The sequence below is a fragment of the Pseudopipra pipra genome, chromosome 11 (genome assembly GCF_036250125.1).
Source record: "Pseudopipra pipra isolate bDixPip1 chromosome 11, bDixPip1.hap1, whole genome shotgun sequence".
NCBI lineage: Eukaryota > Metazoa > Chordata > Aves > Passeriformes > Pipridae > Pseudopipra > Pseudopipra pipra.
Window position 1 is genome coordinate 14,431,307 of NC_087559.1, and position 14,801 is coordinate 14,446,107.

The following is a 14,801-nucleotide window of genomic DNA, read 5'->3' on the forward strand; positions in this document are numbered from 1 at the left end:
CCCAGGAGTGTTGTTTTATCTCCTGTGCATCATTAGGCATCGATGATGGGAAATAAACAGTTGCTTTTGATGTCAAACCATAAACCAGAACACAAATTCTTCTTTAGCCATATTACTGCCCTTTTGTGTCACTGCAAATGCAGTGACAGACATAATTAATCTCCTGCAGTGTGGAACTTGCTGCACACGGGGTCTGGGATGTAGAAAGTGTTATGCTAATTCTCTATGTAGAACTGTCACCCAGACATCCAGAGCCTCATTTATTCGCAGGGAATAGTCACATAATAATAAAAATGTACTCACAGGAGTACAGTGTTGGGGACCAGACTCACAGGAGAGGTTTCACACGGTGGTAACCATACCAACCAAAAAATTAGCAGAATCAAATCAGAGAACTAAAACTGCTTTAAGTGTGCAGCTAAGAATGGACAACAGCTCACAGCTGGGTGTAAAGTGTAACAGATGTGGAGAGACATAAAGGTTAAGTAACATCACATCTTTAATTACAGGAGATTTGTATACATCATTGTTACCCCTACTTTTGGGGGGGTGGGACCAAAACACCTCAGAGGCTGAACACTAAAATTACTTCCGTAGCGCAAAAAGGAATTTTCCTTGAGCAAGGAGCATTGGATTCTTGATGGGAAAATGCAAACTGGTATTACCTACCATAGTTGTTTCTATGTAGCTCATTAGCAGTTGACAAAACATATATTCAATGGCTCCAGCACCACCTCTGTGTAGCAGAGGGCCTGTACAGCCTTCCTGTGCCAGAGCGCACACCAATGCTACAGGATCACGGGTGGGAACAGCAACATAGGGAACCATTTGATACAGCAACAAAACCAAGACCTGATGTTTCAGACTGTTATTAAATCTGCACATTAAGATGTGCTCCTCCTGTCCTGAGTCAAGACTGTTTGGCTCAGGACATCCTGGAATTCTTAGAAAAAGAAGGGGCAGTACCAAGCACGGGACCATATCCCACCATCATCCCACCACTGGGATGGACCCTTGTCAACCATTTCTGAAGCTGATGTGGTTTGTTACCTGTCAGGACTCACAAAACTAATCTCTAAGAAGCCTTGGTGTGGTCAGTTCAGACAGGACTGAAATAAAATCAGTTCCCTCCAAGTTCTTATTCAAGAGTACGAACTACTCCCACTGACCGTAGTTGCTTCTGTCTAAAGCAGTCCATCAGTAATTACTGTATTTAGATGAAAGAATCTGCTGATTTATTACTATTAGTATATTCAATTGATCAATCAAGAATAACATTCCCTTTTTTTGTATATATTTGTGTTTGAGTTTTACTTTTAGTAGCCACACAACAACTAAAAGAGCCTACTTTGGCTCATAAAATGTTGAGATCTACAGCCAGAGACTCTCTCTTGTTTTGAATGTATATCCTGTTTATCTATGGGAAGGAGTTAAATTTTCACCAATAATTTTTTTTTTTTCACTAGGCCTTCCTGTTGCTGTGAAAAGGAACATTGTCAAAACCAGTTCATTTCCCTTTTGCTGAGAGGCTGTGGATGACAGTTCAGTGCCGTTTTCTATTTGGTGCATCATTATTCAAATGTCTTTTTCTACAATTTTTTCCATCTATACTGTAGACAACAGTCCTTAGGTGTATGAACTTATCTGTGCCAACATATTTTATATGACATTAATTGAGAGATATTGCTGTGAGATTAGTGTGGATGAGTACATACCCTTAGCTTTTAGCATCATTATGTACATACATCGCAAATATTACTGGGAGAAAGAAATTGAAAAAATTAACATTCTCTTAGTAACCTGCAAGACTACATGTAGGAGGATATAAGGACATGTCAAAGCTTATGTTCTGGTGCCCTTTTGCAAGGCAATAGATTCAACTTAAAGATTTATTAAAGTGTGTTTGAAAGGTCTTATTTGTTCCCATGGCTACCCAAAGAAATACTAATGCCCTGAGCAGAAAATGCCGTCAGCAGAAACCATCCCCTAATGATAAGGACTATCTTCAGGAATAGATTATCATGCATCATTAAAAGCCATGCCTCTTGATAAATAAGTTATGAAGTTTTATAATCTAGTATTTCCTCTGTTCATAGCAAAACAGTTTAATGCACACTGAATTACTGGCATGTTTATCTTAACTTTTAACGCGCTTTTAAAGGTACTTTCAGGATGGGTGACTAGCGCTCAATTCTCTTCATTTTTTAAGGTTTATCTTTAGTTAACTTTCTAACCCTATAATTTCTAACTTAACTTTCAATTTCAGCTCACTGTCTCTTGCACCAGTTGCCATGATATGCTCTGGTCTTTTTAATCCTAGAATATTTGGAGAAGGCCTGTCCTCAGCTTCCAGTTTCTGTTCTAGTATTTCATGCCTTCAGACAACATAGGTCCAGTTTATGCCTGTCACACTGTGTGTAATCAAAGCTCCATGAAAAGTAGGCTCCTGAAGGAGTTCACCACCCTTCACAGAGCTGGAATCACTGGGCAGCCCCTCAGCAGCAATTTCTGTGCCATTCCATCAAGCGTGAAGTTGCCCCAAAGATGCAATGCCTACTCCTTATACCATAACCAGAAGAAATTTTACAAAAGGAAAAAGGGTGCACTGGTGTCTCTTACAGACTGAACCTACCCCCTGATACTGGATCAAAAGACAAAGCAACCAAAATAGAGTGTGATCGTATCATGATCACCCTGCAATTTCTAGGAGCTAAAACAATTATTCAGAGGCATGAACACCTGTATATTTGTAATGGGAACGAACAAAATGCAGACCAGCCAAAGGTAATGAAAATATCTGAATACATCTATAGCAGCTTTCAAGAGCTGCAAGCACTTTGCTCTCTATTTCCAAATATTGAAAGAATTGTGAAAGATCTGACTGTTCCAGGTGTCCAGACAGATTCCTAACAAATTCACAGTGATGAAAGAAATTATCGGCATGCAAATGTTTTGAACCACAATTACAAATACATTTCCAGGTATATTTCTGGAGCTGGATCTACAGCCAATTTTTCTAATATCCTTAGGGTTAAGCTGTTTGTCAAATCTGCTCTCAGGCCAGAGCTACAGCCTTCTCCAGGGCCCCTGCTGAAGCTGGACCAAGAGTCATCACCAACCCTTTCCTAGAGAACCACATCTCTAGTTGGGTCTAGAGCCATTTCTAGAACACTTTCAAAAAATACATCTTATGCCAATTTTAATGCCCTTTCCTAGAGTGAGACTAGGTCCATTTCCTGAGGTCTTTTCCAGAGCTGGATCTAGGTTCAGTTGTCCAGCCATTTACTGGAGATGGATTTAGAGCATGTTCTGTATTCTTTTCCCATGGTCCTTTCTGGAGCAATTTATAGAGACATTTAGGAGAGCTGAATCTAAATCCTAATTCTGGAGAGCATCTCTAGAACTGCCTCTAGGGCAATTTTTACAGGTCACTGCTAGAGCTGGAACCATTTCTGGTGTATTTTTTAAAGCTGGCTCTAATTTTTGATATGGAACTAGAGCCTGAACTGGAACTGGAGCCAATTCTAAAACCTGACCTGGAGTCTTTTTCAAGAATGGATTTTCCTGTCAAGCCTTAAAAACTGAAATAGCTTTTCAATTGAGAATTCACTTTTAGACTAATGTGAATACTTCTAGTGTCTGATACAGAGTAAAAATTTGAGTATTTTGAAAAAGATTAATTAACTTAAGCCTATGAATTCTCTCCATCCTTGTTATTCAAGGGAATGTTTAGGATAAAATCTCCACAGTCAGCTTCCATGCAGAAATTACAATATTTCCCACATGCAGATTCCACACACACATTGCTTCTATTAATTTACACTTCTGCTATTAGAAATATGAACTCTATTTTTAAGAATGTCACCTTCAGCAGGCAAGACTGACACGGATCACCAGGAAATACTCACCTTCAGAAACAGCTAGATGTAAAAACAAAAGATCTGCCAAATCATCATTCTCATCCACTTGTACAGTATCTAAATACATCAAACATGCAGTGCACAAGAGGCATTACAGAAATACAAAGGGGCAGATGGTCACAGGGTAACAAAGGAGTGCAAAGAGAATGACTGAATATTTTAAACCCACAAACAGATCAAAACAGCAGACAAATTTAAATGTACACAGCATAACCTGATATTACAGGAAGTAACACTTTCATACAGAAAAGGCATTCAGATTCCACTTTCAAAATCTGTATGCAAAGCCATGCTTTTCAAGTAAGTTGGCATAATTTTTGCATTCTTGACATTTGATCAGTTTAGTGAAATTTAAGTTTATCTCTTGATTTATCATAAACCAAGTTTCATGCTATGATTTGAAGAGCATAAAATGTAAAAGCTGATAACTCTTAAATAAAAAACAAAAAATGCACGTGTTACATATTCAATGCTTGGCTCAGAATGAAAAGTATTTCCTGTCTACTAAGGAATACAAAAATATCCACTGGATTTTTACTAGTACATCAGTTCTATCAATAAAATTTAGATTATTAGGTCTAAATAGAAAAGATGTGAAAAATATTTATTATTTATATACAAATGTCATATAGCAAACAAAATAAATCAGTCACAGTATTCCACACTGGCCCTTGTTTGTCAGAGTTTTAAACAAGTACACCAAGACATTTTCTTCACTTATGTACTCAACATCAGTTTGGTATGATCAGTATCTTTTAGGAATACTCCCTTTTCCTTTCTCCTTCTGCTTTTGGTGTCAATCCTTGGTGATATTTATGTATCACGTGTCTCAGCTCACTAGTGTAATTTTCTTCTGATAGAAAACAAAAGCAGGGAGTTTTAGGAGGGCTCTTTCATGTATTCAGGGCAAACATGGATTGATACAACTCATCAAACACCCTGAGCACTCAAGTGACCCTGAAGGGGGATGACGCTATGGCAGAAAAATAAATTTAGCAATTAATGACTGGATGAATTTAAGGGGGGTTCGCATCACACTGGACATTGCCATTTCTGCTCACTGGAAACCAAAGGCAAGTCAGCAAGGGCTCTGAAGAGCATTACTGCTCCATGGGTCACACAATACCCAGAAATCAGGGGTCATTTCTTGTCTGCAGAAAGGAACCCAAGAACATGGGGACACCTCTTTCCCAGTATTGGAACAGCAGCTAAAGAGCAACTCCATATTCCAACAAATATCATACATATCATAATGTCGCAAGCCTTATATAGTATTTTAAATGTATTAAATAAAATGTAAAGCAGAGTCATGAGGGTTTCTCTAAATTTCCATGGATTCGGTAGAAGAATTAATACATGCAACAAAATACCAAATCTGGCATTGCTTTCCCTACAATTTATTTTTAAAACCAGAAAACTCCCAAACCAATAACAATCTGAGTCACGGAAGGAAAAATAGCAATATTTATTATCTGTTACCAGACACCTTCACATGACAGGAAGAAAACTAATTGGTGCTTACGACCTTCTTAAGGGCCAGGGAAGGAACTGTGAGAGCCTAATCCTCTAATGACTTCAGTGCAAAGTCTGGTCACACAGCAATGTTAGGTAACAGCATGAAAGAAGAAATAATTTACACCGCAACTACTCTCATTTTTCTGTCCTTCTATTTATTAGTTTGTTTGTCCATTGTGGTTGAAAGCTAGGCCCTTAGTTTTACAACAGCTTACACATTTGTCCTTGGATAAAACAAAGCTGATATGACTGCATAAATCAGACTTTACAGGATAGGCCTTGGAAGGAAGAGATTAACTTAAAAAAAAAAAAATCAGCAATGTGGTTTTAGCACTACCTTTTAGCTTTTAAATATCTGCTTTGTAAAGCAATTCTGACAGTAAGGTAAAAGTATGCTTTCCCTAGTTTCCTGTGTGCAACAGTAACCTATCATGGATAAATGATTTAAGATTTTAAAAAGCACACTGTAAAACCACTCATCAGATAAAAATGCTCCTGTAACGCAGTTACATCAACAAGTGGAAATTTTGTTTATCTGATTTTCTGGAATAATGTATTATAATTTTTTTCAAGTCTAGCATACAATGTGGCAAAGACATGAATAGGGCTGCACACACAGTCAGCAGCCTGAGGACACTGTAACTGTGGTGTCAGGCTGCTTTCCATGCAAGAGAAAAACCTTCTGTTGGTCAACAAAGATGGCACAGCTTGTCTGAGATATACAGCAAACAATACTGTTCTGGCCAAATGAAAGCTAATACATGTAACTACATTAAATTTTCTTTTTAGTATTCAAATGCTAGCAGGATCTTTGGTATGTTTATCAGAAAATATCTTGACCATAAACTGGAGTTTCCCAAGCTCAAGTATGTTAGTAACCAACTTGAGTTGCAACCTCAAGTAAGGGGGCTTTGTAGGAAGAAAACCTGACAAACTCTTGCAGTAAATTATAGTTTTAAAGCACATTATACAGCTACAGCTGATATGACTTCAATTCTTGGCTGGAGCATGGAGTTCACAAACCAAGAAAAAGCTGTGACAACCTCCCACTGACAACTGCACTAAATTGATACTTGATTATTGATAAATATATCAGCCTCCTGGTGCAGGTTGTCACAGCAGTTCACAGCTCAGCAAGGCAGGAAGCACCAAACACTTTGTGTCAGGGTAACACAGCCACACTCTTCCTGTAAGACAGATCCTGAAGCACCCATTAAAAACGCTTTGCAAAATTTTGTGCAAAATACGTGACTGGTAAACATAAACAACACTTCAATTGTTTTATGACTATTTGAACAAAAGCAAAAGTTGGTCTTTCAGAAAAAAACACTTGTATATAACCACAGGGCAGAATATTTGTACAGGTGCACCACCCATCTCTGTGTGCAAAATGTTCTTCCCTGCAGGAATATTATAGAATAAGGAGATTAGTGCCTCATTTAATGAGTACTTTTAGCAAGCATGGTGAACGTGATGTCAAGACAGATACAGGCAGTAGAATCACACAGTTCAGTCCAAAGAGCAAACACCAGTAGGATGACATTAGAATCTCAAGTGCATGCAAAAAAGCCATTTGCTGAGAAGCTTGAGTAAATGCAGAGGCCATCTTACAAGTAGCAGTAGCATACACAATGTTAACTCAACTGCTTACCCACTAAGTACACCAAGAACCAGGTTAAGTACGAAAAATGAGCCAAGGATGATAAGACTAACAAAATAGATCCATGGCCATTCACATCCTATTGCATCATTTACCTGTAAAACGTAAGGAAATAAGTTATGATTCAGTCATTTATTAAACAGCAGAGTCCTTTTTGCAGCTGCCAGATCACGTAGGTTCAACACAAAGTTTATGGCTTATCCAGTTCTTAAAAAAAATGAATGAACAACTGTTTAAATTTACTTACCCAAATTTTTTTGTCTATGTGATGCCTTAGAAGATTAATTGAAATAACATTTAAGTAAGTGTATGAGAATTATTAGTCCTTTTTATAACTTTGCCACAAGGCTGGACATGAATATATATTGATAGGTCTAAACTCTGATTTTGGTGTTTGCGTGTTATTTATATGACAACCAGAGACAACTTTTTCTGTTTCTAATCAGAGGAGGAAAAAATAGAGGTTTATTAAAAGATGTCATCACAGCTGAAGTCTCACCTGTACGAGATAACCTGTGTGTTCATGGCAACTGAATTCAGGACTCTGCCTTCATGATGAAAAAGGTGTATGCTTACCCGCTCAATACACCAAGAACAAGATTTAGTACGAAAAATGACCCAAAGATGACGAGACTGACAAAATACACCCATGGCAATTCAAATCCCATAGCATCATTCATCTGCAAGAAATAAGATGATCTTATAGAGTAGATCACTATATTAACAGCAATGAAGAGTCACAGAAAAGGAGAATTTGATCATTCAGGTTAGATAACATTCTATGCATTCCTTCAGTAATGAAAGAACAAATGTGAAAAGGTGGCACTGGCCATGTTTTCTTTGCGTTTCTAATACAATACCCTAAAACAAAATGGTGACTGAACCTAGTATTCTGATCAGAAATAATATCAAACATAAATGGGGCATTACAACAGTTCTGTTCTTTAACACTGAGAACATGAAATAAATTTCAGATCTCCAATTAAAATGATGATCACAAAGTACATTGAAATATTAGGATTTTTAGTTCCTATATATCCTATCGACATGAATGATCATTTGAGAAAATAAACAGCAATATGTATCTCAACAGTACAGGAAGTATCACTTTTTCTGTAACAAGGAATTCCAATTTCTCCTGAAATACCAGTCGGATGCTGCCAGATATTTTAAATTAATTAAAAAAATAAATAAATGAGAACAAACTTGTGTAAAATTTTAGAAACATAATGGAAACACTCCAGACACACTTTTGAACATAAATTATATCAAGGCTGAATAAACTTTAAAAAGTTGTTGCTAATTAATTTTTTTTAAAGTGAGGTTGAAGCAACTGAGCTTTAAATACAGTCTCTAGAGACTCACATATTTTCTATAAAGAACTCTTCCACTTTCTGTTCTTGGTCAGATCATTATACCTATCAAAGGATGACTGAAGAAATACACCGATGGAGATCTAAAAAGGCCTATTCAGAAAAACAGGTGTTTTAAAAGAGGGAAATCTGGTTTTGTGTGTAGCATTCAGGTGCAAAAAGACATTTTGCTAAGTAACAAAAATAATTCTGATGTGAAACTTCTTGGAAATGTCTCTTCTTGAAAAGGAATTATTGTGGCTTTTTTGTTTATACTGACAAGTTTCCATTAGATTCTTCTTAAGCTGTTTTTTAGCCATGAAAATTCAGCAGACAAAAATTAGACATGGTGTTGTAGAACAACCTTTTTGCAGATCTGTTTTCACTTCTGTGAATGCTTTTTGTTGTGTTTGTTGTATCGGAAATTTGTGATCAGGTTTTGAGCTCTATGGCTGATCAAGTTAAACTCCTGTCCTTAACATCTCTGTTGGAACAGACCTATCAAACATGAGAACAAGTGTTTTCCAAAATTATTTTATTTTTTCCTCTGTCTTTTAAAAATGTATCATAATCTCAGTTTCTGCAGGGTGGCCCTATATAAGCACACACATTAAGTTTTGCAAGTTAAGGCCTATAAGCACTTTCCCTCAGTGGTGATTTGTATTAATACCAGTTTATACTTACCAAAGTAAACAAACTTCCTAAGTAACCAAGGAAGATTACGTTACACAGCTTTTTCTCGCATCTTTTAAAATAATCTGCGTATTGTCTTCTAAAATGCTTTTGCAACTGAACTGAGGTACTGAAAAGTAACTTAAAATTACTTACACTTTCTAGGCGGAAAAAAAAATAAAAAAGAAAAAGAAAACTTGAAAATATATATTTGGGTTGGATTTTTTTTCCTTCTAGTTTCAATAGAGCTGAATTTTAGAGAAGTTGATAGGAAGTTGAAGGATTTCAGCCATTCAGAAAGGTTGGGATCATTAGCTTCAATTTCATGTTAACAGACACGGCTCAAACCATACAGGCAAAGTGTTTTTCCAGCAATAACTGATCAGAGCAAGCATTTTAATTAAATTTCAAATACATACAAATGCATTTTGCATCTAACTAAATTATTCCATCAGCAGTTGTTTGCAAGTCATCAGCGCGAAGACAAATTCATCTGGTGTTGATAACATTTGCCTCCTATGTGTCTTTTTGAAAAACTCTAAACATTAATATTTGCAATTTTACTTTGAGAAAACAGAGCTCTGGAAATCACTGCAATACAACTCCATACTCTGTTTTTGCTCACAAAGAGAACATATTCAAGCAGCCAGGCATTGTGCTAACTCAGTAGCTCAGGAGTGAAGCTCAAATTCTCCTGCTCTGTCAGCAGGGGCAACTGTGATTTATATTTCCTCCCTTCACTTTAGAGTGTGTAACACATAAAAAAAATTCCTTTTCATTTATGTGGTTTCATTTTAAGCCCAATGTTTTAGGCTCATCTATCCAGGACTAATGTCTTGTGAAGTAAAAATTGGCAACTGCAGCTAACCAATACTAGAAGAAAGTTTTCATTTTGGGCAGGTGCTGAGCTAATTCAAAAGCATTCCATAATTCAGGAACACCTGAACCTAGTAGAACACCTTGGCACTAATCTAAGATTGAATTCCTAAAAAGAACAGCCTGAAACAGCAGTACTCAACAACTTTATCAATTAATTCTAGATACAATTAAACTCTATTCAAGTAATGTGTCGTAATTTCTATTCATGAAGAAATATTTCAGATTGCATTAATACCAGAGATCAAAGTATAAAAAGAAGTCCTTTCCTTTTGGAAAACTTTGCCGCTTATTTCATGCATGTCAAATGGCATTTTCCATAACTTCCAATTAAAGAAAGATTAAAGGAGTCGATTTGCCTTCTGATTAAAGACTGAGACAGAACTTGGTTAATATACGAGAACAGGAAAATCTCCATCCTCAGCAACAAGATTGAAAGGATTAATGCTGACTTTTCACACAAAGTGCAGAATAAGGAGTTAAAGACAAATTGTACTAGAAGCTGCAACTAAGAAATACAAGCAATAATAACCCTTGAATGATGTTAAAGTAACACCAGGAATTGAAGGAGACACCACATCTCAAATCCTCAGTGAAACATCTTGCAAGACTCCCCGCTCTGTGGCTCAGGGATGCACAATAACCAAAGGAGGTGTCATATTTAATGGCTCTCAAAAGACTTGTCCTGGCTCTTTCTGAGGCCATGAGGCTTTTAGCCTTCATAGCACCTATTGTGGGGACACCACCAAGTACCATCCTTCTTGCTCTTCTTTGTGCCTTTTTACAGATCCAATCTTACTGTTTGAATTTCTGTTCTAATTAGTTTATCCACCACATCAACCAGAGGACAGATGAGATGATGGATGACAGGAAGAACAAAGTATTTTTCATGTCCCTTAATTCTGTTTGACCATAGCAGTAGATGTTTACTATGCATTGTCCACTTGGCTCTTTATATTTTCTGTGTGTATATTTGTGGGTATATGTTTGCAGTCTTGAAGAATTATCTTGGGCTGATAGGACAAACTTGGTACAGTCTGAAACTGCCTCATCTAGCACTTGGAGTGAATTATCTTGTTAGCTGTGCTGTAGCTGGAGTCAACTACCATTACAACATAGCATAAGTGATCAGAGACCAAGACTCTCAAGTGAAATGGGAAGGAAGTCAAATTTACAGCAGACATAACCCTTAGTGCTACACAGCAGCAAATGGCACACTCCAATCTAAAATATCAATTAGAAATCATTAAATCTCATTTATCCCTATCTGTGGTAATTGTTAGTAAAATCCTCACATGCAATTGTATGCAAATCAAGGTCTTACTTTTCTGTACACCTGGTATTCTTTCACTGAAAACTGTTGCAAGCTCTTTGTATATATTAATTTATGTAAGCCTTGGCTGGGGATAATGATAAAGCAATGCAGTAACACCTCTAATTCTGCATTTGTACCATTACAGATACAATGTGCTGATGCATGAACCTATTTTGAATTTTTTTCCACAAGTTTCAAACTCTCTTAAATATTTTAGGTTTCTTAGCTTCCTTAGGTTTCAACTTTACCTTCCTCTTTTCGTAACATTCCAACAAACACATAACTGGTGGGTTTACTTATTGCTACCTATAATCTACCGAATCACCTCACAAATTGTTAAGACTGACAGACTCAGTCTCTTGACAGGTGTAAAAATCCTTCAGAAATCTGCATTTTGTGAAGTGGGACTAACCCTGCATTCTTCAAAGCACACAATGGAGGTTTACAAAACCTCAGATCAGGCTATTTATTCTACTTAGTGTAGAGCACACCAGACAGCTTTTCAAAGCCCCCTGGCTTCAAAGGTTTTGTCCTGAGATATTCTTGACTGAAGTGGAGTCAATTAAAAGCTGACTTATAACAGGCTGTGCTTGAGGCACAGCAGCCTCCAAGGTTGGTTTGTAAAAGCATGTAAATTTTGTATCCAATCTTATCTGGGTTCTGGAGTCAAAGCACAGATTTCTCTGACATTTTCCTGGTTGGCCAGACTCATATCTTTGCTGTGGTGCTGACACTGAACCAAGCAGAGGTGCACCGGTGGGACGTGCACCAAGCCCACTGCTTTGGTAAGCATTTCAGCTCAGCAACAACTGGAAAACCAGAATTTCATGGCTCAGGCACCAAGGTAGGCATAAAGAGAAACAGATCCCTTAGAGAAGTTACCACAGTACCTAGAGAGCCTCGTACTTGCTTAATCACCTCAAGTTTGGCCTCCATCTTCTGTAGGTAAACTGTGCTAGAGTTGCACATGGACTCGTAAGTGATCCTGTTAAGTTAAACCTTAACTTGTAAGACTGCTTCAGTTTTATTAATTTGCTTTGCTCTATCTGAACAGACCTCAATATCTTCCTTCTGCTGTTTTTATCCATACTTAGCAAATGAAACAAAAAGTTTCATGCCTCACATGAGGCATTTATTCTTTAAAATGTGATCGTTTGTAAAATTTTACTAAGACTGTTCAGAAATTCGTTTAGATGCAGGTCTTTTTCATTCAGATACTTCATATTCCATATAATGCTATTTTAGCTAATTCCTGTGAGTGGCATTCCATTAATCAGCTTACTGTCTAACCAGGGGGAGGGCGGAAATCAAGTAATTGTTCCAAGGAAAGCCTTGATGTCAAACGTGACTGCTAAAAAATTATGTCCTTTTTCAGATAGCTATGCCAGGTTGAAACTGCAGAGCAGAGGGACATCACCATAACAAAAATCAAGAGTACTACCAGTACAACCTCTACAAAAGAGTAACCCAGAGACAGTTTGTTGCTGAAGACTCTACCTGGCTTAACAAAATGGGTATAAAAAAAAATGCAAGTGTTTGATTCCTTCATGAGTTTCAGCTTGTTAATTTAGGATTAACAATTTTTGTGAGTGCTTCTACCTATTTATCTATATTGTCCAAGCTAACTTCACGGAAGAAATTTATACACCCTATGCACTGATTTGATTTGTTACATCTAAGGGTTCAAAAACTATTGGAATTGAGTAACTAATATGATGAACAGTATGTTTACTTTTTAAATATTTAGCTATCATGTATTAAAATGAACAAAATAATAATATCCAGTTTGGTGACAGCTACTAAACACCCATTTGGTATCTGCTATGCCACTTATACAAGATTATATAACAATTGGATGTATTTAATATTCCCCATATGCTGGACACAACAAAATGCAAGAATAGCATACGCTGTTCAGTTATATGATGTACAACTGTTACCTTAGTTTATGTAGCAATAATGACCAAAACCCTAATAACTCAAGGGAGGTCTGAATTTATTTACTAAACTGTTATCCTGGGACAGATTGGGAACTACGATGCTTTTAAAATAATGGTTTTCTTCTCATGGCAAAGTTTTTGGAAGAAACTCTAGCTATTCCACTAGTGGAATTCTTAGCACTACCTGAATTCCAGACTATTTCTAATCCAGTTTCTACCCATTTTTATTTAAAATTTCTGGGGAGAAATAATATGTTCTTTTTAGTATTTGCAATGATCTGTGACAAGAAATTAGTTCCACGCTTTGACTGCAGTTCAGGTCAGCAGTCAGCTAAGACTGAGATACAAGATAACTTGTCAAAGTCAATCAAGTTCACTTCATGGGAGAGATATTTCCCTGTTAGGTAGTTTAAAATCCTCCTCGGGTGGGGTCTGTGTTAAGATGCTAATTGGAAAGAAATTACACTATATTATCATCCCCTCTGATCCTAATTCAAATTCTTAATATGTATATTATTCCTTGGGATGGTAGCTCTGTTTGCATGTCTGAATTTGATCATTCCCTTTTCTCTCTGAGATGAAGTTCTCTCTCTTTGCAATCTAAAATGGGTTGATTCGGAGCTTTTTATACCTGGAGAGCATAAAAGGGTAATTAGTCCAAACCATTACCTTAAAGGCAGAAGAGTTAAGCTAGATTTTAACATGAAACTGGATTGAAGTAATTAACACTCAAATTGAAAAAATTCTGCCTGCTGTCCCTGGCTCTTCAGCAAGATTTATGCAATATACTAATGCTGCCATCCAAAATTTCTATCACTCTTTCTCCAGCTGTACATCATGTGTTAAATTTCTGGCTATGTAGTCATCGAAGACTGGGAGCACTGAGCATGCAGCACACTGATGCCTTTGGGGATGAGCTGACTTGTTCCACTGAAGAGTCTCCCTTAGATGACCTGAGAGTGGTGCTGAGCGATGCTAACAGAGCAGCATCAAGCTGTCCCTAGGTATGTAACAAAAAAAAGGAAGAAATAAGTATTTTCTGTGATTTTTCTTCACAATTTTTAACACTGTTGAATATTTGCAACCGATTTACAAAGGGGAAAAAAGCTGTCAAGCATTCTTTGACTTCTCTCCGGCAATAAGATGAAATTCATTCCTGACAAGTATTATTTGGATCAGCAACATGCCTGCCCTTTCTGCAGGTGGAGTGGGACTAATATGGCTTAAATCACCCTCAGTAGTTGTTTCCCATTAGCTTATTAAATCATCCAATTTAAAGTCCTAGAATGTTATTGATTATTTAACTGCTGGTTGCGTTTTTCGAAAAGTATTTTTTAGGAGACTCCTCAGCACTCTGATGACAGTTTTGATAACACTTCATATTTTGCAGCTTTTTGTTTATAGCTTAATAATACATTTTGTGCATGAGCCAAGGGTTTTCTTGTGAGATGTATTTGTAAAACACTTCCTTGTGTTCAGGAAAAATCTTTGGCTGCACATCGCCTGGTTTCAAGTACACTATACCCCCTTATAATACTTCTGAGTAAGCTC

The 14,801-nt window shown here is 37.0% G+C and overlaps 1 protein-coding gene across 16 annotated transcripts in view; it reads right to left on the bottom strand.

The window, feature by feature from the left end:
* Positions 1-14,801, bottom strand: part of CACNA1D (calcium voltage-gated channel subunit alpha1 D) — a 171,486-nt gene that overhangs the window by 83,420 nt on the left and 73,265 nt on the right. For 12 of the 16 annotated variants that reach the window (XM_064667674.1, XM_064667683.1, XM_064667678.1 and 9 more), the window contains exon 8: positions 7,087-7,190. In XM_064667674.1, the coding sequence (XP_064523744.1) occupies positions 7,087-7,190 (104 nt within the window). Of the gene's footprint in view, positions 1-7,086; positions 7,191-7,671; positions 7,776-14,801 lie in introns of all 16 variants that reach the window. The other 4 variants (XM_064667687.1, XM_064667686.1, XM_064667682.1 and 1 more) reach the window with 1 other exon arrangement.